The 27,861-nt window shown below is 42.0% G+C and overlaps 1 protein-coding gene across 1 annotated transcript in view; it reads left to right on the top strand.

Annotated features, from left to right (window-relative positions):
* Positions 1–27,861, top strand: part of LOC117559360 (unconventional myosin-IXAa-like) — a 150,964-nt gene that overhangs the window by 6,335 nt on the left and 116,768 nt on the right. The window contains 4 exon segments of the mRNA XM_034236088.1: positions 14,690–14,870; positions 14,872–14,964; positions 14,966–15,241; positions 15,243–15,665. Of these exon segments, the coding sequence (XP_034091979.1) occupies positions 14,757–14,870; positions 14,872–14,964; positions 14,966–15,241; positions 15,243–15,665 (906 nt within the window). The 5' untranslated portion in view covers positions 14,690–14,756.

The raw sequence follows: 27,861 nt of genomic DNA, 5'->3' as shown, positions 1-27,861 counted from the left end.
TTTCCTTTAATGAAACACCTAATTTTCTTGAGTTGTTGTACTCCTGTTGTTCATTTTGTCAGCTTGTGTTCAGAGTCAGAGGTCAAGGCTGAGATTTCTTCCACCTAAGTGTTTGAATGAAGTGTTTACAAGCCTGTAAAAGACCCCGTCAGAGCTCAAATATATTTTGTCCAGTGGTCTCACATTTTTTGGACGACCCCCCCTTTTACAAACATGAACTCTGCCTCGGGTTGGATTAAGACCCAGACAGCAATAATACTAAACATTAGCCTAAGAAATTCCTACAGTCCCCCAGTGAATGTATTGGACATGGGTCTTTAACCGAGAATATTTGATGTTTTTACTCTAATAAGGGGCATCCCAGCCATAATCAAACAACTGTGAACTGATGGTTATTTGTATATTGTTCCATTTACACTGCAAAACATTTTATATCTATTTTGAGTAAAATGCTCATGTATCCGTCTGGTGTTTTACTGGAAGTCAGAGGCTTGCTGTCGAAATGGAACATCTTCATCTTCGCTCTTCCTCGGTCTGTGCTTGCTGACCATGGAAAACATAACGGTTCCTCTTCCCATCACTTGAATGACGCCACTACTTAAAGGTCCCATGTCATGGCCATTTCCACTGATCATAATTCCATTGTTGAGATCTCCTAGAATAGATTTATACTGTGCAATTTTCCAAACTCACATTAGTTTCGCATACAGCATCTCTGTAAAGTATGTGTATTCAGCAGTATTCACTCTCTCCACTAAACGGCTCATTGCAGCTTTTGCCCCCCCCCCTCCCTGTGAGCCCAGAGTGCTCCGATTGGTCGGGACCAGTCGGGACCTATACAGTCTATGGTCGGGACGTTGTGAATCGCGCTAAGCTCCGTGGAGGTGTGATTTCCTTGTTTAGCGATACACAGCCAAACACAGCCAAACTCATCCTGAGCACACACAAAGTCACAGCCGAAGTAAAAACAATAAGTGTGGCTTGATATTGAGTAAGAAAAGGGTTGATAAACGCTGTGAGAACGGGTCTGCAGAGAGAATGGGTCTGCAGAGAGAATTTCGCCGCGATCCCAACTGTCTGTTATCAGCCTGCAGCCAGGGAGGAGAAATCAGCAGAGCTGCCTGCACTGAGTGTGTGTGTGAGGAAGTCCGTGGATTGGTACATTTGGACCAATCAGCGGGGGCTTAACGTAACGGCTCCGCGGACGTAACGTAACGGCTCCATGGATTGGTCCATTTCGTTCCGGGTACGGATGACATCATGATGTACCCGGAAGAATCAAATGGACAATGACGTATCTCCAACGAGGCGTTTTGGGGAGGTATTTTCTGTGTTAGAGTTTTACTCGCTACAGGGTGTACCTTGAGGGTTTTGACTCTGCACACCGTTTACATGCATAAAAACCTTCATAACACACAAGGGGACGGGTAATAACCAGAAAAGCATGACATGGGACCTTTAACAACCATGTTTCCATGATTGGTCTCCTGACTCATTGGGACAGGAGCTAACCCCCCCCCCCTCCAGTCTCTTGTCTTCTTCATCTGTTGTTTCCCATTAAGGCCGTGTGGAGCTTTAAAACAGCACCAGCACATGCTTTTTTGCTGCTTCATGTTAACGGTTGTCATTATCTTTTATCATTGTTTGCAATTAACCTTGAAGGACAGTAACAAATCAATCATCCAAACAATCCATTTCTACTTCAGAAGTGTCTGTTCAGCTGCAGTCTGGTATAATTTAGCGGTGCCTTTGATGAAATTGTAACCTATCTGTACTGTACTTTAGGGCTGAACAATTAATCGATTTTAAATTGAAATCGCGATTTTAAATGATGCAATTATTAAATCGCAAAGCCTGAGATTTGTTTTAGTTTCTTTTTAAAGTTTTTTTTTGTTCTTCTTGTGTCAGTCATCCACACCAATCAGAAGTGCTGTGCTCCACATGTACCAGTCATTGTTAACCAATCAGAAGTGGCCCATGATAGAAGGTGATAGACAGATTGATCCAATCACCTGCCAAGTATTTGTGAAAGTGCCTGCCTTTTCCAAATGGCTTCCAATGGAGCTTTAGATGCTTTGGTGAAACAAACCATCTGAGTCCGGTTAGTAATCCTCCATCACATGTTTCTATTACAGGGTGAATCTTAAACTGCAGCTTGACTTTAAAGCAACCCAACGGAAGTTTCATGTAAGTTTAGCTATTTCACTCGTAGCTCGGGCGCTAGAGACGGACGGGAGCACGTTGATACGACCTTCCTAGCCGGAGATATGGCCGCATTTTACAATAAACTTCCGTTGGGTCGCTTAAAACAAATATCGCAAATCGCAATCGCAATGTCTGTGAGAAAAATCGCAATTAGATTATTTCCCCAAATCGTGCAGCCCTACTTACCTGCATCAAAAGACTGACATTGTCCAGCACGCGTCATTCTTCAACCTTATTGCAAGACAGAACATTGATATTGGACGATTCTGCAAAAATAAAAATCACTTGCACATAACTTACCCTGTTTTTTGGCCAAGATAATCCACTGTGTAACATCTGAGAGTCCTGGGTAGATACATTTAAAGCAACATATCAAAAAAGTAAAGATTTATAAACATAGAAAGCACTTGGTGCAGTCTCTTAATGAAGTGCACTAATGTCTGGATTGTACTTTACATTTGAAAGCTTGTAGACTAGTTTGCAGTTGTCACGGACATCTCTTTAATTATAGCGTTTTTAATGGAGAAAATACTCTTTGAGGGCTTCAGAGAATTGTTGCATTGCATTTTGGCTGCAGAAACAGTTTGGCAGGAACTTGCTGTAGCGTTTCTACTGTAGCTCTATCTATTGATGTTTCCAGTGTTTACACCTATTTGCTGATATGACGAGCTGAGAGGAATACATTTTGAAAGCTGCTATCAAGGCACTACTTGTAATCAGATACATGCAGTGTTGGTTTTGACGCTTTATTGGGACTGACTTCAGATCAAAGACAACAAGCCGGTGCTCCAGAAGATGGCACGTCATTTTGAATGTATTTACTTTAAGAGCCAATGTCAAAGGCAGAGCACAAACCTGGACATCCCCTCTGCTGGCTGTCAAACACCATCTTTTGTTAAAAAACATCCCACTGGTAATTCTTGTGGCACGTTTGCTTTGCTTGTCTTTGCCTTTTTCTAGCTGTGGGGCGACAAGTGTCCCGTTTTATGCTGCTTCTATTTGAAATGCTTCAGACCTCTTCATCTCAAATCCATTTGGCTTGCAAAAACTTCAAATGCTTTTAAGTCTTTCTACACACAGCCACCATCACATATGCACACATTAGCTGCTGACCTGTTTTGTCCGCCCACAATCTAGGTGTGTCCGTCTGTTGACAGGCCTGCAGAGAGGAAGTGTTCAGAATAAGCGATCACTTCCCCTGTCACACGGCTCTATACACGACTGTGTTTCCCTGAAAAGCTTCTGAAATATCACAAAAGCCTGTAGATTTCAGAAGCTACGGTTTGCATCTGCACTGAAAAGTAAATATCCTCTGTTCCCCATGCAAACCCCATGCCGGTCGTGACATGTTTGGATCTCTCTGGTCCAGCGCAGTGAAGGCCATTATTAAGGCCATACTTTTCTTTGATCTTCCCAAAACGCCACGATGAACCCGCCATTCAGTACAGCACAGAAATTATGCATGAGGAGCTGTCAGTCTACAAGCATTACTCAGCCTGAACCCCTTTGGGTATGATTGGAAAGAGGCAGAAGTTAGGGTTGAAAGAGGATTGCTTCCTTTGTGGGCATTTAATTGGTCTTGACAGCTTACTTATTTGTATGGACATACATTACCATGACAGCTGAGTGAGTAATGGAGTATGAAATAAACGTTGTGGTATTTTAGATTCTGAAATACTTTATATTTACACTTGGTTTGATGTAAATTCCGCACATAGCTCTCGGAAGTAGAAATCAGATTTGATCACGACATCGATTATTTTAAAATGAAACATGTGGACATCTAATGCACTGAACAGAGAGGCAGATATTGATCACTGTCCTGCAGACACAAATCCCAGCATAGAGCCGCGGGGCCGACGGGAAACAGAGGTGGAAACTGGAGAATCAATGAGGATGATGGAGCCATTAGTGACACTGTGACCCACTGAGGTTTGATTGGTTTGTTGAAGTAGGCCTGTTGATGTTGGGTTACTGTACAGTGGTTTTAGAGAAAGCTGATTGGACCTCCCCGTTGACATTTCAGACACAGGTTTCCTCACTGATTTTGAAGCGATGCTGCACGCCTTTAATCGGGTCTATTGTTCTTGCCTGCCCTATTAAGTTCTACTCTTTCATTTTCCACAGCTTTGCGGTGTCCAGTAGTTAACCAGCAATAACTCCTCTGGATAGCGTTCAGCTGACCGCATCTCGAGAGCCAAATCTGCGTGCAGATCATCTCTTATTCTGCAGGTCCAGGGCAAAGCTGCTTTAATGCAGACTCACTCGGGGGTGTTTCTGTTGGCCTCGCTCAGGTTGTGGGAGAGAAATGTAGGCCAAACTTGTCCTTGGCTTAAACTTCCATCCACTTTTATTCTGCACAGTAAGGGCAAGAGCAGAGCAATCTTGGTGTAGTTTCAAATGAGACATTTACAAAATGATCGCTGTACAAGATTTTGCAAGAGTAACGTTGCTGATGTTTGAATGAAATTGTTCAAGGTTATTTACACATTTTTGGTTGCAGTTTTTGGTACGGCAAGATAGGTTTCAGTTAACCTAGCAAAGTGTTATTCAGCCTGTCGGTTCACAAATTGGGTCCACACAGAAATATCTTAATCGATTTCCGTGGCTGTACCATAAATATCACATATTTTGAATTAAAGTCCTACTTAACGACAGCTTGTAAGTATTGTAATTGTAGCCATGCTAGCTCAACATTAGCATTTAGCTCCACTGCACAGCCTTTTCTCTTTAGTTAGGTTAGTGACTTGATCTTCTTTTGCATAAGTATCTCTGACAGGAAACTGTGTGCAGTAACTGCTGCTACAAAAGATTTAACGAATTCTGAAACACAAACTCAACTACACAAACCCCCTCTTTTAACTGCTCATTTCGTGGAAAATAATAATTCATTATCCCTTAACCCTTAGAAATACATCACACATGTTGAGGTTGTGACCCTTGTGTGACCTTTTCAGAGGAGCAGTTTTGTTGATGTACAAACCTTTAACCACAGGATGCATTATCCATGTTTTGTCAGAAACCAACATGATGTTTGAGTGGTCAAACTTAATGACATAATGCACAGTAAACCACCGTTACAGAAACAGACTGGCCGTCTTTTTCATGCTCTCTTCCTGTCGGTCATGTTCAGGCAGGACACACCCCACCATCCTGCAGGCGTGGGCCACATTTTCTCCCCCCTAACCAGCCTCCGCGGATCAATAACCGCTCGCTGTTCATCACTTATAGAGTCGTCTGTGTCTCCGGGGGTTGGTTAGCTGCATCCTGGGAGAGAATAGAATTCAGAGAGCCGGAGAAACCTTGCTCCTTTGTGCAGAGCAGTTTACTCACATGTACGAGCTGATATAAGATGTATGGTTAGCTTACAGCCTGTTCTGCCTTCATTATGTCGGCAAAAAGCTCGAGTGTTTTTTAATTACTGCTCTGAAACAAGTCGATTTTTACAAAAGGGTTTAAAAGAGGAATCATCATTTTGGGATTTAGACACAATAATAAAAAACAGTTACAGTGTCATGTTGACCCAAAACCAAAGGGGAACTCCATGATAGACTGAAGACAGTGTAACAATGCTACCCAGTAAACACAATAATAATTATAAGATGCTCATGGCACTCACTAATCACAATCAGCCTGTAAGCAGGGCACCAGATATGCTCAGAAGATATCTGATTGTAATGAGGAGGGGGTCTGTAATCAATAAAGCTCCCCACAGCGGCCTTATTTTTTCAAACTGATGCTCCATTAACGTGTATGTGTGTGTGTGCCAGGAGGAGAGTGGTTTAAGTCGAGGTGATGTCATCTCCCAATGGGAAATGTAATAGTGCAGAGGATGGGGAAGTAGCTCTCTGCATCATGTCCTCATGACCACACACACACACACACACACACACACACACACACACACACACACACACACACACACACACACACACACACACACACACACACACACACACACACACACACACACACACACACACACACACACACACACACACACACACACACACACACACACACACGACCTTCTGAGTGGACACATGTGTGTTGATGGCATGTAAAGACATAAACAATCTGTTTATCCTCTAACTTCTATCGTCCCCCCCTCCGGTAATCAGGTCACACAAAGATAACGTTGTTTTATTGTGTACTAAATATTTTGTAGGCTAGTTGTTCCCTTTCTTTATGATAATTGTTCCTCTACATCACATGCTATATAGGTGTTACTGCGTCTGGACCAAGAGTAGTAGAGTATGATGGGGGAAAAACCAAAACGCTGCAATACTGAGTGACACACACACACACACACACACACACACACACACACACACACACACAACGTTCTGCACTGAATGACTCGGCACTCTGTCTCTGTGCACGAGTTTCTGGCAGATGTTTGTGTCTGTGTGGGCTCAGTTCCTGTGAGCTCTGCTGGCCTGCTGGAATTCAGGAATTCACACACACACACACACACACACACACACACACACACACACACACACACACACACACACACGGCATTTATTATTTAGCTTTTTTCTCTTCGTTTTACTTTCCAGGGACAGTTGCCTGAACACATTCTCTGTTTTCCACTAACACAGTGTGTCACATTCACACGTACAGTAGTACGTGCTGCAGGAGAGGCACGTCATAAGGGCTCAGTGTCCCTTATTAACGTATTGGGTTTTCCAACTGCATATGAAGGGGGGGAAAAAACCTTCATAGAGGGGTCACAGTGAGGAAGGAGACGGGCTTAATCGTACACATGGAGATAACGGTGCTTACTTTCAGACATTCTCTCTCTCCAGACGATCATGGCATTAAGCTCAGTTGTATAAGTATTGGATATAATTATTGGAAAAAGGTTAAAAAAGGCTTGAGAGTCAAGATCAAATCCAAAAAATGCTTTCTTGACTCCACACACCTGACCAGTTGCGCATAGAGTGGGTTTGATTGTTAGAACTTACAGTATATTGGACACAGGCCTCATTATTCCAATACATGAAGTTTGGGATGTGTGTTTTTCAGACAATCCGACAAACACTTCTATTAAAGCACGCTGAGGCCCTTAGGCCACTTTGGAGGCAGCTTCAGGATCGTGTATGCTGATAAACGGCAACACTTAAGGCGAGAAAAATGTTAAGCATTTACTTCCTCCACCATTATTACATATAGCGTGAAGAAAACTTCTGACCTTCAAATATCAGACTATTATTACTATTACGATTAAGGAACAAAATAAGTTTGGCATCACATGGCTACATCGTTTGTTTTATTTAGAAAATCCAGGACAAATTACACTGTGTATAGAGTATTCAAAAAAAGAGGGTGAAACACGCATCCAAATATTCTACACAAAAATGAACGAGACAAAACTCCAGTTGACTTTAAGGCTGCTCTTGCACCAGCTGCATGCAAATCACACACACACACCTTTCTTAGTTTTGAATCCGGGGGCCGTTGGTGAGTGTATGAACACAGGGTGTGGTGTTCGTCTGAGCTGATGCTTTGGTAGTGTGTGGGTGTAAGTGTGTGTGTGTGTGTTTAGCTTCAGTACCTGCTGTAGATCAGCAGCAGTGAGGAGTAAACCCACAGGGAGTTTGAAGTATGCCTGTAATCCTTTAATGAACTTCTCTGATGAGTGATCAGAGGTGTGTGTGTGTGTGTGGCCTAGCATTACTATACTTGTGGGGACCTAAATCTGTTTACACAGTCACATGTGGGGACTCGCCTCCCTTATGGGGACAAATTGGAGGTCCCCATAAGGGAATCATTAATTTTAGGGTGAAGACTTGGTTAGGTTTAGGGTAAGGTTAAGGGTTAGGGTTAGGCATGTGTTGGTTATGGTTAAGGTTAGGATAAGTCTCCAGGAAATGCATGTAAGTCAATGTAATGTCCCCTGAAGTGATGTATACATGGTATGTGTGTGTGTGTGTGTGTGTGTGTGTGTGTGTCACAGGTCTGATGTAGTAGCTAATCCACAAATGCAATCATTTTTGGTGTAATAAGTACAGTAAATCCTCAGTTTTGGGACCTGGGGGAGAAAACACACCTTCTGTGTTAAATATTTAAAGATAAGTGCGCTTGTGTGTGTGTGAGCAGTGTGTGTGTGTGTGTGTGTGAGCAGTGTCGAGGAATGCTGAGGTTTGGTGTTTATTGCTGTTAAACTGGTGAGAAGCGACTGTGGGAGAGGAGGGGGTGTTTCCAGCGAGACTCCTGAAGACCTGCAGGACGAGTTGAGCTTCTCATCTGTGTTTAATATCTTGGATGCGTGCCGATCGCTTTCTCTACTTTTTTAGAAGATCCTAAAGACTCCCTGTTTCCTCTAATGCATTTTTAGAGGCGGAGTAATTTACTGCGAGGTAGCCCCGCTGCTGTACATGTGAGCTTTTATTCTCTCGCCGTGCCATACAACAGTCTGGAGGTGAAAGACGTTTCCTCATTCCTCAAAGAAATGTTGTTTATGAGGCACAACATGCTAATCTATTACCTAAGATTTCTAGGAACTTCTAAGGTACATTAGTAGTCCATTTTGCACATTCCAGTTTGCGTTGCCCTCGTCTTTCTGACTGTGTCGATGCTGCTCTGCTGTACACAAGTTGTAATGTTTCTTCCTGAACAAATGCAAAAGACATTAATGCCCTTAATAAACTTCTAATGGCAATTTGCAACCACAATGCAGACTTGCAGGCTTCATGGAGGAGACACTAATACTGATTTCTAGGAAGTTGTAGTTGACCATACATTTATGTATATCACATTTCCGAGCATCAACAGCCACAAAGGAATATTTACAGTGTCAACATTGTTAAGCTTTGTGCCATCAATTTTTCTTGTTTTTTAGATTGATGGAAAAACAATGTATTGTAATTTCATCAACCAAAAGTGGCAAACAGTTGCTGGTGTCTGCGTCTCTAATGTGCAGATTTTAAGCTTTTCTTGTCATCTTTGACCAAAATCAATAAATAGTCATCAGTTGAAGACCTCCTCTTTCTGTCTGTCACTTTATCTGCTCTGTTCTTTCTCCTCTGTATAAACTCTCTCCGTCTGTCTCCTTTTCTCTTTAATATGAATGCTTTCTTGGAAGGAGCTGTTTTCTAACGTCAGCACCTGAGTGATGTCTCTGAATGTCCGTGACCCGGGGCTGAACCTGCCCACCAGTCACATGACGGGTTCATTAAACGTCCTTTCAATCCCTCTCCAATTTAAAGCAAAAAACTCACTCCTCCAGCGCGTCGGCCTCACTCTTATCTCCTCACGCTGTCAGCACTTCACATTGGACCGTGTCAAAACAAGACGTAACAGACTCCTCCACTTCACCGCCTCTTTTCATTCCCTTTCTTCTCATCCCGTGTCGTCTCCTCCCTTCTTGCTTTGCCTGACTTATATCACTATCCACCTACCATCCATCATCATCAGAACCCTGTCGCTATAAATGCTGAACATACAGTATTAAGGTCACGTCTGTCCATTGTGCTTCGCGTCTAATAGCCGTCCAGTTCCTGCCTGAATGACCTCACCGCAGCCAGCTGTTAAAGGAAATGCCAGGAAACTTTCCTTTTTCATTCCAGCTTCGTAACTCCACACATGTGATTTGTCAGAGACTCAGCTGGTATGTATCCTTGCTCCTTGCTCTGACCTTTGACCCTTAAAAGAGCATCCATCAGTCCCCACCCCTGATCCTTGCAGATACTCCTGAAGTCTCAGCAGACAGTCCGCTGATCTTCTGCTGGAGGTTCACTCAGGGATCATAGCTTTCGAGGCAGGGACAAATTAAACCAGGATATATTTGTTTTTTGGAGAAAAAACGTCATTACCAGAAGTAGGGATTTAGCTTTCCTGTCCATCCTTTTAACTGGTAAACCGCAATATCCTTTTATTTTGGTCTCATCTGTGGTGTTTGTGAATGGCATTTCCAAGAGATAATTGGTGTTTCCGAGTGACTTACTGTAAAGTCATTCTCTTTTAGATTTTATGTTGATACTGTTAATTACAAGAAAATCACTTTTGTTTCAGCTCGAAATATACAAACCCAATTACATTAGGCGCATTCACACCGCAGTACTTTTCCCACAAAGGTTCATGAGAACTCTTTAGTTCTCATGAACTAAGTACAGATCGCGTTCACACCGGAATAAGTTCCTGGGGAGAGATTAGGCAAATGAAGCCGCTGACGTCACTTCTGCTTCTTTTGCTTTGGGTTTACTGGCAGGCCGCAAACAACTTCACGGCGTATACTGCCGCCCAAAGTCCCCGGCCGGAAGTCCCCGGAGTTGGGGACTGGCTTCAGTAGAAGCTGCTGGGAGTCCCAGCAGCTTCTACTGAAGCCTTACGAGTAAATCGCCAGAGCGCCGACACCTCCTCATCTCCACCGCTCCCATGTTTTCTTTTGTGTTGCCATAAATTAGTCTCTCTGCGTTTGTGCGCTGGGCTAATGCTAATGCTAATGCTAATAATGCTGATGTGAGGATAATAAAATGGCGGCTTCACAAAACTTTTTGGGAGTTTTACGGGGGGTAGTTTGCAATCCGCCCAGCCAATCAGAAATAGGAACCTTTTTCTCCCATGAAAGTCCCTGCTCTCTAGCAGGGACGGAAAAGGGGGTTAAAAGGTTCTCATTAACTAATTTTAGTTCCGGCTCTTTTTGGTGTGAACGCAACATTTCGGAACTATATCGGAACTAAAGTGGGAAAAGTACTGCGGTGTGAATGCGGCTCTTGTGTCTAAATTAAATGTTTTCCTGGAGAACAGAAACTCCAGCTATCTAGAAAATGTGCTGATCTTTATCAATCAGTGTGAAAAAGGGCAAGAAATGGGGGATTTATCCACGTTGTTTCGTGGTGGATTTCCCATGTTTTGTTGTACAGTTTCCCACTAGTTCAGAGCCAACATTTAACATTTAAAATAACTTTGTTGACCCAAGCTTAGTCATCAGGGGAAATTAGCCTAGAACCAATGTGAATACTTTTGTTTTTCTAGTTGTTATTCAATTTTATACCCTGAGTAACACACGGTATATCATTTTTGGTCTGGTCCAATATGAAGAAATGTAGACAGTTGGTTCTCGCATACTGAAACCCACACACTCTTTCCTCTACTGTATCTGTCATCTGTTCTCATTGTGAAAGCAGCCTGTCTTTTTCCCTAGCGGCTAACGTTTTAGCGATGACTCGAAGTCAAAGACATGAAGTCCACAGTCATAAGTCACTAGCTCTTAGCTTAAAGGCTCACTGAGTTGGACTGACAGCTCAGGAAGAGAACTGATAAAGATGAACCAATCAGAGAGCTGAATCGAGGCTGGGGCAACGTGTTTTAGTAACTGAACGTTTTATCAAACCAAAAATGGCCAGCAGTCAAAGTAAAGAGCACTTAGGAAGTGACGATTTAAGCTGGCTAGGATACAAGAAGGGACTGCAGTGTGTTTGTATCCTGGGTTGACTGCATTATGATGTCTGTTGAGACATTATTTTCTCATTAGAACAACGATTAACTGCATACCAACTTAATCAGAGCACACAAGTAACCTAAGAGTGGTTACTGACAAAGCATTTATTTCAAGTCCAAAGCAGTACTCACTTCATAGAAAACACTGAGGCTACATTACATCACCTCCAGTTAACTTCACAGAGAAAAATTAGGGAATCACCGATCTGTCATAAGAACCAACCACAGACACTGACAAATGGATATAAGGGGAAACACTTTAATGGATGTTTGGCTTTTTTTGTAATATTAAACCTGTTATTGTCTGGCGGGAGTCCCATTATAGGTAAACAGGGAAAACGAGTGCTTTCAGTAGTGCTAACCAAGCTAGCATAATACCGGAGGCTAATTTGAGGCTAATCTCAGTTACACTATAGCCTAGAGCTGTTTTCTATGAATGGAAAAACAGGAAGCACACTTAAATTGTGTTGGTTCACATGACAACTCTGTAGTGCGTGTTCAGTTCCTGATGAGTTGTAATTACCTTTCTTTCTACCATTACTTTTGTAGACTGGGGTAAACTGTGGCAGGTTGTGTCTGTTCCACCCCTTTCCCATGTTGGCTGTGATGCATCATCTTGTTGTTTGGCTACTGAAAGAGCAGCAAGAAAATACATTGAAGGTTTTAGTGGAGTCAACAGAAAATCTAGATGTACGTCAATCTTTTTCTTGCAGCATAGCTCAGAAGCAGTTGTACATTTCAAATTACCTTTTTTAATTTCAGTATATTCTACTGATCTGCAGTCTACGAGCACTGACTGTACATTTCTGCATAATACAGTTAAACTCTGACCTGTTACCCGTTTGAACATCTCATTAGCGTCCCAGGGAGCGGATGTATCAGTTGTGGGGGACGCTTGTTTTGAGTCTTGTGTACTCTCTCCCTCTCTCTCTCATCTCTGTCTGTCTGCCTCTGCTAGGTCTTTCATCCCTCAGAGTTCCCCTCTTTGTTTCGTACAGACGCCCAGCTGGTTATTTCCTCCCTCTCTCTCTCTGTCTGGACTGCTGCAGACTGCTGTAGGTGGTCAGGATCACTGCAGAGGAGGGTCTGTCTGGGCTTTCTCATCCTATTATTTCTCTCTCTTCCTCTATCGGTCTACCACATGCACTTAGCTGAAGGAGCCGGTGAAGACAATTACAAGTCATCCAGCAAAAAGGGTAGAGATGATTAAAACATTAGCAGGATTCAATTAAAGGTGGGGTATGTACATTTGGAGAAACCAGCTCGAGTGCGCTAGAATTTGAAAATACACAGCCGGAAAAATCTGCCCCTTCCTTCAGACTTCCTCACAGAGCCCCTCCTCCAACACACCAGGCTGACAGGCAGGTAGGCCATCCAGTTATTTTAGCCGGGCCGGCTCAGATGATTGGTCGTGCTTTTTACAGCGCTACGACTTCCACAGATGAAATATCTTTATATTTATTGTCAAAGCATTTAATGTATTCATTGCTATCGGGATGTTAAGAGCATTCCATGGAATATAACAAAAAGTATTTCGGAAATAAATTACATACCCCACCGTAAAAGGACAGTGGTACATGCTCGCATCAAAAATAATAACCTCAGTTCAGTGTAAAGTGTTTTTTCAATGCCTTATCTTGCATTATGGTTCCTGATAAAAGGAAAATTGTTTTAAACAGAATGTTGAAATGTGATGCCTGTTTTTGATGGTAAATATCCAGCATGAGACTGAAACAGCATGAGAGAGATGAAGCCAGATAGAAAACCTGCAAAATATGAAAATATGAAAATCCTGTAGAGAGTGAGGGGATGAGGAAGTGCAGCGAACAATGAAGCTGTCACTGCGGGGGTCTCGGTTTGGGCCGACATTTAAATTGAGTTCTTGTTTCTATCTTTGTTGGCATTCTACCTTTTAGTAATTCATATTCATTGTTCGGTAATGGCTTTTACTATTTCCTTAGAGACTGTCCAGCAAACCAAAACCAACACTTTTCTGCATTTGGTTATGATGCAATATAGAAAATGCTTGAATTCCCAAATCAGACCAGTTATATTTCTTATACAAATATAGATCATATGTGCTTGTAGCCGTTACTAAGAATTGAATTAAAGAATTCGATTATATCTACTTTCAATAAGGAAATGATACCTACTTTATTCAATTTATCTTTGGAGCCCAATGCTGCAAAAACTACTTATATTGAATTTCAGTCTGGTTTGGCACGATTTGTATATTATAATTTAAAGTTAAAGCAGTGGGAAATGTCTTATAACGTAATATATGAGATAAACAAACATTACATTCATGCTATTTATATCACTGTTAGACACTCAGCAGCATATTTAATGGTAATTTACAGTGTATCATTTTTGTATCACATTTGAAGCTTTGTAGTCTGTGAAACTTGATTTAAGTGTGTGTGTTTGTGTGTGTGTGGAAAGAGAATGGAGTGCTGTGTTCACTATCAACGGGGAAGTGGTGAATTAAACCATTGTGCTCTCATTACAGCCACTTTTGTGAGGAAGGTGGCAGCTGTTAATCTTGGCACACTGCTAGAGCCCTTGGATTATTATCACACACACACACACACACACACACACACACACACACACACACACACACACACACACACACACACACACCACACACACACACACACACACACACCAACACACGCACACACAAACACTCAGGGTATGCGGCTCTGATAAACTGGCGGTTAGCCTTTCAATTCATGAAGCAGCTACTGTTCCTCATTGTTTTGAATAGCTATCAGTTCTTGTCTCTCTCTTTGAGTTGGTCTCATGCTCCTCTTTTGTGGCGTTCCCTTTACGATCCAAAACAGAAAGCCTATTGAGACGACCCACTGTGTCATGGGACAGATGAAATCGCCATGACACTACTGACCCTGTTGTGACTCAATGTACTGGAAATGCCCGAGGACATAAAGTGATGTCAGAAAGAAACCATTAAATACCTTCTTTGAACTTTTTACCACCATGTCTAACATCTTGTCCTCTCTTCTGTCTCCTCCAGTTGGGATGTCCTGAGTCAGTCCTCGGGGCCCAGAGAGCGCTGTGCTGATGGGACCTGCAACGCCGCCATGAGCTTACAAGATGGCGGCTGCAGCTATGCTAGCAGCGCCAACATGGCCAGCGTCACCGGCAGCATGCGGCGGCGCCTGGAGGACCAGGAGTTCAGCCTGCGCGTGGTACCCCCCGGGCGCCCTGGCCGAGGGAACCATCTACTGCCCCGTCTGCGCCCGCAAGAACACCACGGCTGCCGAGGCCATCGACTGCCTCATCGAGCGGCTTGCGCCTGGATCGCACCAAATGCTACGTGTTGGCTGAGGTGAAGGAGTTTGGCGGGGAGGAGTGGATCCTGAACCCCTCCGACTGCCCCGTGCAGAGGATGATGCTCTGGCCTCGCAGCGCCCTGGAGAACCGCAGCGGCCTCTGCAGCGGAGACGACTACCGCTTCCTCCTGAGGGAGAAGAACTTGGACGGGTCTATCCATTATGGCGGCAGCCTGCAGATGTGGCTGCGGTTGACTGAGGAGCGGCGCCGCATGGTGGAGCGGGGTTTCCTCCCCCCAGCCTGCAGGGAGCGACCCTCCGTCCGACCTCTGCGCTCTCCCGGAGCTAACAGAACGCACTATTTTGGAGAGCCTCCGTGCACATTTCCGCCAGGAGAAGATCTACACTTACATTGGGAGTATTCTTATTGTGATTAACCCTTTTCAGTTCCTGCCAATCTATAATCCTAAGTATGTCAAATTGTACGATAACCACACACTTGGGAAGCTGGAGCCACACATTTATGCTGTGGCGGACGTGGCGTATCACGCTATGCTGCAGCGACGGAAGAACCAGTGCATAGTCATTTCTGGGGAGAGTGGGTCAGGGAAGACCCAGAGCACCAACTTCCTCATTCATCACCTGACTGCTCTCAGCCAGAAGGGGTTCGCCAGCGGGGTGGAGCAGATCATCCTGGGGGCCGGGCCTGTGTTGGAGGTAAGGAACTCTTGCAGTGTTGGAAAAATAATGAAGAGGATATGCTCATGTTGGTCTGTTGGTTTGTCAGCAAAATAACTCAAAATACCACCAATAGATTTTCACAAAATGTGCTTCTGATAAAGGAACAAATGGTTTGAGTTTGGTTGTGATCTGGAGTTTAACCTTTAAGATGCCATGAGCAATATCTCAGGAACTAATACAGAATGATACTTGCTTTCAAATCTTAGATAGGAACAATATCTGATGATGATTGATAAGCCAGTGTCGCTGTGCTTTGAGTGCATTGTACCTGACTGTACGGTTTGACTGTAGGACCACCTCAACTGAGACATATAGCCATTTTACTGCTGGATCTTTTTCAGAAACCGACAAACCTATGTATGAACTTTAGCTGCGGATTGATGGAGAGGAGATCATGACTAAATGTAATTCATGGTACATAGTTCCTGCCCTCCCCAAAAAGGCATATAGGAATGCACAAAGAGAACTTCAGTCTCTAGAGATTGTTTGATGACTGCTAATGACTAAGACAACGTTCTAGCTTTGGTTTTCAGATATCTTTTTAAGGATTTCTTGACATGTCAAGCTATAGCTATCGGGACAACACTGTTGTATAATTGTTCTTTGTTTCTCAGTGAATCTCCATATTTGGTTGTGTTCAGTGTAACATGTCCTACAGCAGGCTCAATCCAAGCTGCATTCAATTCATATGTTGAGAATTAGACACCCCCAAGAGGAAGTGACAAAAGCTTGATGAAAGTCAGCGGGGTATTTCTCGCGTTGGAATGTCAGCTGAAATGGATTATAGAAAATGTCCCTCTGAAACTGGAGTGCGGGGAAAACCTATATAGAGCCCCGGCTTTACCACATATGAGTCTTGTACATATTATTTGACCCAGAAACCGTGGATCCAATCTCTGCATTGATGGAGGAAAAACAACTCCTGATGGAATGTCGCCTAATCCGTCCCTGGATTATAAATCAATAATGGATTATGGCATTTCATTGGGACTGTCATTGGGAGTTTCATGTTTTTAGGAAGGTCTTTTCAAGGGAAACATGCTCGCTTCAGTCTTTTAAATATGACTCAATGAGCTCCCAATGGCCTGTTGTTTTGTGGCAGCTTCCTGTCAGGACGTATTGGGGATGTCATGTCAGAGTGCAGCTGTGCGTGTTGACACCATGTGCGTCCCATGTGCGTCCCATGTGGAGCTCTGTACAGTAAAACAAGGCAGATGCACAGCCAGTTGGATATATGGTCTGTCATCTGGTAATCATGAATCACCTTTTGGACCTCCTTGCTGTTTCCGGGGGAAGAAACTTGTATCTGCAGCTGCTTTGTGTTTACACTTATCTTGCGTAAAGAATGAATGGTTCTCTGGCTTGTATTTTATTTCAAATGTCCTGCAGAACAGCTGCTTTGCATGTGACCACTGCTTCATACTATGCGTGCATCCTAAGAATCTTCTTCATGTTGTGCAAATGATTGGTATTTTCATCCTGCATAGCTGTGGATGAACCTGGCCGTCACACGGGCACAGTCGCACTTCTCTGCAGGTGATGATTTGACGCCGGTGACTGAATACCTGACAGAGCTCAGGGGCCGGAGGCGACAGCGCTGGGAGAACTGAAAGGCCTGTTTTGATAATAACACAGATAGAGAGGAACATTAACTCTCAGAGGAACTAGATACTGTTTGGTGTGGGAGCATGTGTCCCATGTAATCACTTCCCCATCAGTCACCTGTCTGACCGCGATGTGAGAAACTAGGTGCACAGTGGAAATGTCATAGAGACAAACAAGCAGAGGGAGTGGTGTTGTGATGTTCTTGTTAATTATTTGCCACAGAGGAAACATGTGACAGTATGGTGTCAGAAAATACCTCAGGGATCCGAAATACCAACATGTTTTTAATGTTAGAGAAAGAGCTTTTGTTGAACCACCATTTTGCACCAGTAGCTGTTTGAGAGCAAGTTGTAACAATATTTGTTCATATTATTAATTATTGACTATCTATGAAGAGTATGTTTAACTTTTTGCATGAAGTGAGGGTAATTGGATTCTGTTATCTACAATATATAAATCATTAACAACAAAGTATTTTTACAAGAGCTTCTTTTACAAATAGGACAATCTGATAAGACAAATATGTAACAACACGTGCCAAAGTGACAACATCACACTGTATGAACTTGTGACTCACACACTAACCAACACATAACATCAGCTGTTCTCCTGTGTGCTGTAGCTTTTCCAACACTTCCCATAGCTGAACAAAGCCTCCACACTAATGCATTGTTTGCATCCCATGAACAACAGCTGGATGCAGAGGCATTATGGGACATTGTGTGCTGCTGTGACATGTTTCTTTGAGAAGTAGCTCTCTGGGGTAAACATTTTTACCACCAGCCAAGAAACGAGGCTGCAGAGTTGAACCAGCCGAATTATTTGGTTTCCACAAAGTTGTAATGCCAATTACAGAACCATTGGCCTCGGTTAGAAGCTGCCGCTGCTGCTCCGAAGCTTTGTGAGAGTTTGAGTTCATGCCTGAGGCAGAGTCATGCTGCAAATATGAGGTCAGCAAGCCCTTATTGGATGGATTGCAAATGCATGACAGCAGTCAATTTTGACAAATGTGTTAGTTTTCTGATATTGTTGCAGATACTTTCTATATGGTTAGTCCATCTACTCCATCTTTACCCTTAGAGCATGTCAATTGGTATGCTTGATTTCAATTTATTTTCTCTATTTGACATCATCGAATTATAAATACCTTTTTAAAAATATTTTATATTTCAGACTCTTGTTGGATGAAACAATCAATTTGTAGATTTCCAAAATCAAAATTGCCATTTTTGTTTACAATTCTTTGACATTTTTGTACAATAAACTATACATTTAGAATAAACTGGGAATAGTGACTTGGAAATCACAACTGACAATTCATAGCTGAGAAGAAGTTCATAGACACATCTAAACTAGTACACACAAAAACATGTGATATAGTGTGAATTACATGAATGTTGTTATAAAAGAATAGCTTAAAATTAAGACCACTAAAGGAGAACTGTGGGGAAACCAAGGATGTGGTTAAAAAACAAGGACATCTAGTGTCACCTGTATTTGTTTTGAACATAGACTAAAGGTGTCAACAAGCATCATAGTCCCTAAAAGAGGCAATAAACGTTCAGACTTTTAAATTAACTGAGTGTGAAAAAAGCCTGGAATAAAAATGAAAACGTTCCTCAGGATGAACTCGCTGGCAGGAGATGCTTTTGGTTAGGCCTGTAGACTCGGATAACTCTTTCTCTTTGGACTCACCGAACGTTTACTGTCAACTATGAATGGAACGAAGGAGGGAAACCTGCAGGAGGTTGAAATATCACGTTTTAAACCTTGTTCTGTATAAATATCATAGAAACAATCCTATTAAAGGTGGGGAAGGTCATTTTGGAGAAACCAGCTTGAGTGCGCTAGAATTTGAAAATACACAGCCGGAAAAAATCTGCCACTTCCTCACAGAGCCCCTCCTCCAACACACACAAACGCGCACATGACCAATGAGGGCACGAGATAAGTTTGTGCACAGATGGAAGGCTGACAGGCAGGTAGGCCATCCAGTTACTTTAGCCGGCCGGCTCAGATGATTGGTCGTGCTTTTTACAGCGCCACGGCTTCCACAGATTTTTTTATGGATTTTTTGTCAAAGCACTTCAGATATTCATTGCTATCGGGATGTTAAGAGCATTCCATGGAATATAACAAGTGTATCTCGAGCCGGTTTCTCAAACGTACCTACCCCACCTTTAAGTCTTCCACATTTGATTAAAAAATGTAAACGTGATAATCTGCTGGCACCATAGAGTGTGCTTTGAGGCATAATCCAAAGGGGGATTAATGTCTTCAATTGTTTATCCCCCTAAACAGTGAAGGTTTTTCATGCTCATATGCACCTCTGAATCTGTCCACCTCTCCTCTCTTGTTGGCTTCATCCTCAGTCCTGCACTTCACATGGTGTTACAGTGAAGTAGAGGTCAACAGCATTGCAGGTGAAAGCTATTTTAGTCATTTGTGAGCCAGTGTGAAGGACTCTCACTCCTACACCAAAAGACTCGAGCAAATAGGATCATACACACATCATAAATCACCAAAATAGCTCAAAGCAGAACATGTAACGGGCCGTTTCAAACACACTGACATTGGCACACTTACACTTCAGAGGTTATCTTCATGTTTATGATCTGATCTATGATTTGGTTCTTTTTATCACACATTTTTCAGTATTGACAAATAAACCGTGAAATGATGATATTAGTTTTGTTTTTGTTTTACTACCATTTGTTTATATGAATATTTCCAAGGTCAAATTGCTTTATTACGCCAGCGAGGAGACCAACATCAGAAACATATCCAATACACTTTAAAATAAGAAAAAGCTAAACAGCAAATTGTTATAATTCCAGGTCTGCTTACTATATTAATATCCTGATATTGATTTTAGCCATAATACCCAACCCTCCTTGTGTTGCATTTCGTTTTTTAAGATCTTTTTAACCCGCACAAACATCCACACTCACAGGTACACACATTGACATGCACACAATCTGCCAGTTTATGACAGCGACACTAATTACCTTCACCACACTTTGCCCCTCTTTCAAGGACTGTGTGAGTGAGTGTGTGAGTGTGTGAGTGTGAGTGAGAGTGAGAGTGAGAGTGAGAGTGAGCATGAGTGTGTGTGGCTATAAAGACACTTCTTTTCCCATGTACCACTTCCAGCATTGAGCTGAGTCACAGTGACTGAGCACAGTGAGCTGTATTGTCTCGACGGACGACCCTCAGCTCTTGATGGACACGTCGGCCGCTGCAGGGATCAGTCTTGTGACCTTTTTGGCTACAGTGCAGCCTTTTGTAGCCACTGCACCACTGTTGTGTGTGAGTGTGAGTGTGTGTGAGTGTGTGTGAGTGTGTGATCGCATCTCACACAGCAGCAGTGCAGCCACATGGCGAACAATGACGGTCAGAGTTACATCACGCCAGCGGTGTCAGCTAACAGTTCTCTATTTGCTTTGATCGCGCGCAGGAATCATCTCATGTCATGAAAAAGCCTTTTAATAACGCACCGCAGATGGCCTGTGACTGCAGTCCTGTGTGTAATGTGAGCTGCGTTCAGACAGTAGAGATATGACTGTACAGCAGGACGGTGCTGACGGGAAGACAGCTGGTAGCTGATGGGAAGGCCTTGGCTGCTGTGGTCGTTTTTGTCTGGTCGGGTGACCTGAGATGCTGTTTCTCGTGCCGTATTGGGTTTCAGACCTCTATATAAGGGTTATATTTGACTATTATATATCTTCGTGTTATTATTATTAGATATCAGACGTACAGGAAATGTTTCATATTCATGTGCTGAGAGTTTCATGTGAACTCAAAAGGTACATTTGACACATTTTGCAGTTTGGTCCAACAATGAATGATCCTTCTAACAAGAATTGACTTTTTCACAGAGCTAAAAGTTTTACTATTAAAAACACAACAATGAGCCAAACAGTTTTTACCTTATTCTTTTTAAAACTGTCTCTTAATATGATCTTATCCTTCGTACACTATCTTTTTACCGTAAATACTCATTAAAGCACTAAATGTGTATTCATCCGCAGCTGAAAATAGTCCCTGAAAAAGTGCAATTTACTCAACAATACAGTTCCCAGCTGTTTTAGAAATGTGTGTATACTTTTCAAACTCTAAATATATTACTATATATCTAAATATCTGTATATCTAAAGTCAGAACAATTTAGAAAATAATGAAGGAAACACACCATATGTTTTTGCGTTTGGTCTTTTCATGGGATCCTTCGACGATAACAGAAATATGGAAAAGACAGATAAAGTAATAGAATATCACCAGCTTTTTTCTTTTAATATTGTATGTTTTGCTTTTCTTGTCTGTCTTTTAGTGCTTCGTAGTCTTTAAGGTTGCTTAGTTTTGGAAACTAAATCACAAATCAAGTCAGACATTTACTAACCATGCAGTCATTGCAGACGGTTGAGTGACAGCGTTTGTGGGCTGATAATAACACCTTTGTAAAACAATGGGTGGAGGTTTGTGTTGTATCTGATTCATCTAATAATTACACTCCAGCCCCTGATAGATAATCTGACTAAGAGTAGAGAAGTTATTGTAGATTATACGCACTTCTTGTTCGGATTTTATTTTCACCAACTGGTTCATTTAAAGGTCACCTATCATGCTAGTTTTAGGCAATAGCAGAGGTCTCAGATATAAAAATGTATAAAAAACATGTCTATGAAGTGTTTTGCTCAAAATACCAAACAGATCACCCATTCTAGCCATGCCTCATATCCCTCTATTTCACTTCCTGTTTCAAAAGTGCTGATTTGGGGTATAAAGCTTTAAAAAAAAAAAAATATTGATAAAAAAAGGAGGGGTCTGAGCTCATGCGGGACCCGGCAGCTACTGTCTAAACTAAATGCTGCCGTGATGAAACGCCATATCATGGATTATCAAGGATCTGAAACAGTATGGAGCTCAAAGGCTTTCTCTCTTGCCGGTTATACCACAAGGTGAGTTCCTTTTTATTTCCTGCTTCTTCACACACATGCTCTCCAGTACAGGTTAGCTCTGAGTGTTAGCGATGCTAATGTAAACACCGACCATATTACGTCCAAAACAGTCGGGCATTGTTTCTGATAGCAACGTGTTTCTGATAGGGCCGTGGGTGTAAAGCCAGCCTACATTTCCGATATTACGTCATATCGGATGCAAATCTGGATCAGCTCCGTTGTAGCCCCGTTTTTAGAGATTTGGGTACGGAGGAAAAGAGAGAGGGTTTTATTTTCTGACGCTGCGTGAGTTCCCCGACACATATTTATGTATAAAAGACATCAAAAAGTGCATTTTGCATGATAGGTCCCCTTTAAGGTCCCGGAGAAATCCTCTATAGCTCAAACATCTCAGACGTCCTCATTCTGTCTGTGATGTTGAAACATAAAGCTCCTTGACATCATGTTGGACCATTTACAATGAAGATGGACTGCTACGTTTTCAGGGGAAGACGATTTGTGAAGAAGAGACCCATTTCCTTCATTCGTGTGTCTGATGTAAGCTGGACAGACTTCCACAAAGACTCATAAATCAGAAAAAAAGAGATTTATCCAGAAAAGATATCCACAAACCTCATGCTCTGCGTGAGAAACAGACATTATTCAAATAGTTCAAATCTTTGGTTTACGAGTCCTGTCAATTATTTATGGTCTTATCCAATTCAATGTCCACAGCTGCTGATGGACATGTTGGCTGCACAATACTTTCTACTTTTTGTTTAATGTTTATAACTCAGTGAACTGACTTTCAGTGTTTTTCTGATTTTATTCTGATTATTGATGGGAAGATCTTGAATGCCAAATCACCTTGAAAATGATTCAATTGTAACTGGAAAGGCACTCAGAGACCGCAGACCGCCGCCAAGACTGTTTCCATTAGTGAAATATAATGTGTGTATCTGTCCTTTTGATTTGGATCCGCTCCAATATTTAATGGATCCTTCCCTGGCCAATGCCACACCCTTCCACTGTAGCAAGTTTAATGAAAATGTGACCTGTAGTGTTCCCATTGTCTTCCCTTAAACACATCAAGCTGCACACAACTTGGTGGAGGTCATATATACATATTTTTGATATATCATATTTTGTGACCATTTTAATGACAATAACGTATAAACCTGTTGGCTCATTCATGTGCTTTTGATAATGAATACTTAATAGGACAACAATGGAGCTCTGTGACAAAGATAATGTTAGTAGTGCCAATCATTGTACAAACCGACTTCCTTTAATCACATCAAAAGGTATAACGTTGTCCTTCAGAGTTTGAATAAAACTTGGACTTATTGTTTAATCATAGTCCTTTTTGTACTGTATATTCATTATTGTCATATGTACAGTAAAGGCAGCTCCTTCCTGCTTCAGACATGACTAGATAAATCAGATTTGTGCAGGACAAGCGTACATCCTTCCCTCAAATCCTCCTGAAGTCTGTCTGAATCTCTGAGAGCGACCCCAGCTGTGTGGTGCTGTTTCTGGGATCAGACTGAGGGCTCCTGGGGGCCACGGGGCCAGATTACAGCGCATCTTTGTTCTGGTGGTGTGGCCAGCAGACCTGCCTGCTGCATTAGACCCCCCCCCCTTTACCAGATGGTTCCCGTCCAGATGCCCCCCCCCCTCTCCAGCCCCTCAGGGACAGGCCTGTCTCTTACGGCTGATCGATGGCTCCAGGTCGTGCCTCGGCCCTGTGGTTTTAAGAGTGTGTGTTCAAAGGTCTGTATATGGTAAAGTGTGTAAGGGTCTTGAGAAGCTGACCAGCACCACAGACCCTTGGATTGGAAATGCATACTTATTTAAAGTAGGGCTGCATCGAGCAATTATTTTCACTATTGGTTGATCTACTCATTGTTTTTCTTGATAAATTGATGTATCGTTTGTTCCAAACATGTCCATTGTAGTTCTTAAAAGTCAAATGTGATGCGTTAAATTGTCTTGTTTTGTCAGTCCAAACCCTAAAGATATTAATTTGATTTGATATATGACAGAGAAAAGCAGGTTATCTACATTTTTGAGAGTTGGGAACATAATTTATATGAAAATATACTTGATTAATCGCTTATTAAAACAGTTGGCATTTCTTTTTCCGTTGATTGACAAATCGATTAGTCAATGAATTGTTACAGCCCTACTTTGGCGGTGACATCCCTTGTTGCTGTGCATATAGACACCCTTACTGTACAGTGCCTGCACCACAGCTGCTCTGTGTGAACCCTCTGAACCTGACAGACCAACGGGAGCCCTGTGACGGAGCTGGCAAAGCACCTTCTCTAAAGGCATGTCTGTACGGTAGTGGAGTCAATTTTGTTCCCACTTAAATGAGGGCAACACTGCTCTGTGTATGAGGTGTTTTACTATGTGTGTGTGTGTGTGTGTGTGTGTGTATGTGTGTGTGTGTGTGTGTGGTGTGTGTGTGTGTGTGTGTGTGTGTGTGTGTGTGTGTGTGTGTGTGTGTGTGTGTGTGTGTGTGTGTGTGTGTGTGTGTGTGTGTGTGTGTGTGTGTGTGTGTGTGTGTGTGTGTGTGGTGCTAACCTCTGTGCAGAGGAGAGCTGCCTGTCAGAACGTGTTAGCGGTCAGCTCTCCTCTGCAGCAGGAAAAGGAGACGTTGTCCTCGGTGTTTAAATCACAAAGAGACAACCAAAAGCTCTCTGCTATCAAGGCTATATATTTGTACTTTACAGAAGTGTAGCTCTGTGCCTCCCTCAGAGATTTCTCACATCAGCTTTCATTAATCTTTTGCAGAAGTTGGTTGTAGGACGGACGACGATACTCTCATGGGTAACAAATCATACTTTTAATCTGAATGATCAGAGTCTCGCATCGGGGAAATGTACACTACAGTGTCATAGCAGGTAAAAAAGGCATGCAATAATCAAGACTAAGCTATTTTATTAAATGTAGAGAGAAGGAAAGCACACATTAGTAATAGAATAAGAAATAAAGACAAAATAAGTACACAACCATGGCTAAAGAAATGAGTAGCAGCAATTTTAAAAACAAAGTGACGTAATTAACTTAATTGCCCAAAAAAGGTGTCTATATTGTAGATAGATGATAGATAGATAGATGGATGGATGGATAGATAGATATATAAGTACTTTATTGATCCCAATTTGGGAACTTTTTGCGTTGCAGCAGCATAAAAAACAAGGCAATGTACATGACATTGACACAAGAAATAAACAGTCCAAAATATTTCTGAAATAGAAATAAAATAGCATCACAAAGTAAAAAAAAAAAAATGGAAAATATACATGTGGAAATGCAAATGTCCAGTAGCAAATATAATGCAGGATATTATTGTGCAAGACATTTATTTTTCAATATTAAATTGAATATAAATGTAAAATGTACGTTGCATTCTACATCCACTACACTACATCCCATCTTCTCTCAAGCAGCAGAATGAGTCACGCTCTCATTACATGTGGCTTATAGCCTTCACCTCAGAAACCCTTGCGTTGGCTAGCCATCGTTGCTAATCCGTAGCCCTCCTCAGGCCCTCTATGTTCCTGTTAGCACTTCCATCCCTATACTCCGTCTCCTCTGGGCAGTGGCCGCTCTGCAATGCGCTCCCAAACATCTGTTCTCTGGATTATCCCCATCTCCTTCTCATGCTGTCTTTCTCTGGAGCATTCCCTCTTTTCCTCTCTCGGGAAGCTCAGCCCCGTGCGTTTGTCCCGCAGACAGCTGTACACTGTGTACTCGAACACTCTGTGGTCGTTCTATTGACCTGAGAGAGGTTCAGCGTGATATCAGCCGCCAAGTTTTCTGCACTCGCTGCTCCTCTCGGCAGCCCGGGGAAATTATTTGTTCAGTTTTAACTTACTTACTTGTCTGTTGCCGATTTGAGGTCCATCTGCTTAATGTTTCTTCATGCGATTTGATTTTGTTATCTCTATCTCATGTAGAAATATTGGCTTCGAGCCTTAAGCGCAGTATTTCCTTATTTACTGATTTGCATTAATGTTGTAAAGAAAAGTGAATAAAACAAACCGTGTGTTGGAGAGAAACTCCCTCTGGAGGGAACACAGGGATGTAAGCCTTTGCAGCCCATTTACACGCACAAACACACATATAACTCACTGGGGGGAAAAAGAAGATCTGAAAGTGAAAAACAATCTGAAGGTGAAAAGCAATGTGAAACCTGAAAAAACAAGATTTGAAACTGAAAAAACAATTGTTTTGAATCTGAAAACGTAAAATCTGCAACTGAAAAACAAGGATTCAAATATCAAAATATGTAGAAAAGTGAAATCTGAAAATACATATTTTATTTTAAAAAATTGCTGACTGAATCAAAAATAATATTCAACCTGAAAAATGATTTAAAATACTTATTTTTGGTTTGAATACATTATTGTATTTTTCAAAGTTCAGGATAAAAACTTGAACTTTCAAATAAATTGTATTTGTTTGAATGATCAAAAGTTATGACCCTGAAATAACTCCATATGGATAGGTACAGGATACAGGATAGGGAAAACACCAAAAAGCGTAATAGGGCCTCTTCAATAAATCATGCAAGACTGTAACGTTTTTATTTTGTGTGTGAAATTAATCAGATTTTTTAAAACCAGGGTTGTTTCAGTTATAAAATGCAACATAGATTTCTTAAAGCAAAAGTCACACATTCTTCAATGAACCTAATTTAAATACAAGCTCATCAGAAAACGGTAACAAAATTGACATAAACCTAGATTTATAAATATAAGCCTTTTGGTACTTTAATCTTACTTGCATCACATGCTGACATTCTCTGAAGCCCGCTTTGCCGCTGCTTGCTTTGTGAAACGATGCAGTGACAGCGTTTTATCCCTGTGTAAATCCACCATGATTGACGGCTGGATTTATGCAGCGTCTTTAGAAATGATTGAAAAAGTTCTAAATGTTACTCTCAGGTAGGAATGCATTCGTTCTAGGGATGCACGATGTTGGGTTTTTGAAACCGATACCGATAACTTCCTGCTTCTCAAGACCGATACCGATAACCGATAATAATATAATATATATATTAAATGTACCTGTAGTTTTTGCACACCTGGTGGTAAAAAAGAGACTAGTAGTGAGCAAATGACATGAGCATTACTACTATGAACAAAACAAAGCCAAGAACAGTTTTGACTCTTCAAAGTGACCATATTTATTTTCCCAAATAAAGTTCTTGCCTTTTTCAAAAGCCTCGTCGATAGGTAAAAGCCCCGGTGCCTTTGCAGCTGGCTTTGGATTCGCCGCTAGTTTAGCAGCACAGGCGTCTTTGTACGATTTTAACACACCATCGTAGCGATGGCGATGTTTCAGGTGACTAATCAGGTTGGAAGTATTATAGCTCGTTGCCTTTTTCCCTCCTCGTGGAACTTCTGCATTGCATTTGTTAATACAAATAGCAAGCGAACTATCTAACTCTGAAACTTTGAAATAGTCCCATACTACCGACGACATGTTTGTTTACTGTCCTGGCTTCACGGCCGCACACCATTAACGTCACATCCAGGCAGTTAGGGAGCGCTGGATTTGTGAAAAACTCCCCTCTTCCTAAACCACTAATACCACAGTACTGGCAAAACGGGAGG

The sequence above is a fragment of the Gymnodraco acuticeps genome, unplaced genomic scaffold (genome assembly GCF_902827175.1).
Source record: "Gymnodraco acuticeps unplaced genomic scaffold, fGymAcu1.1, whole genome shotgun sequence".
NCBI classification, from domain to species: Eukaryota; Metazoa; Chordata; class Actinopteri; order Perciformes; family Bathydraconidae; genus Gymnodraco; species Gymnodraco acuticeps.
Note: the sequence above shows the minus strand (reverse complement) of the source record. Positions and strands in the feature narration are given on the sequence as shown.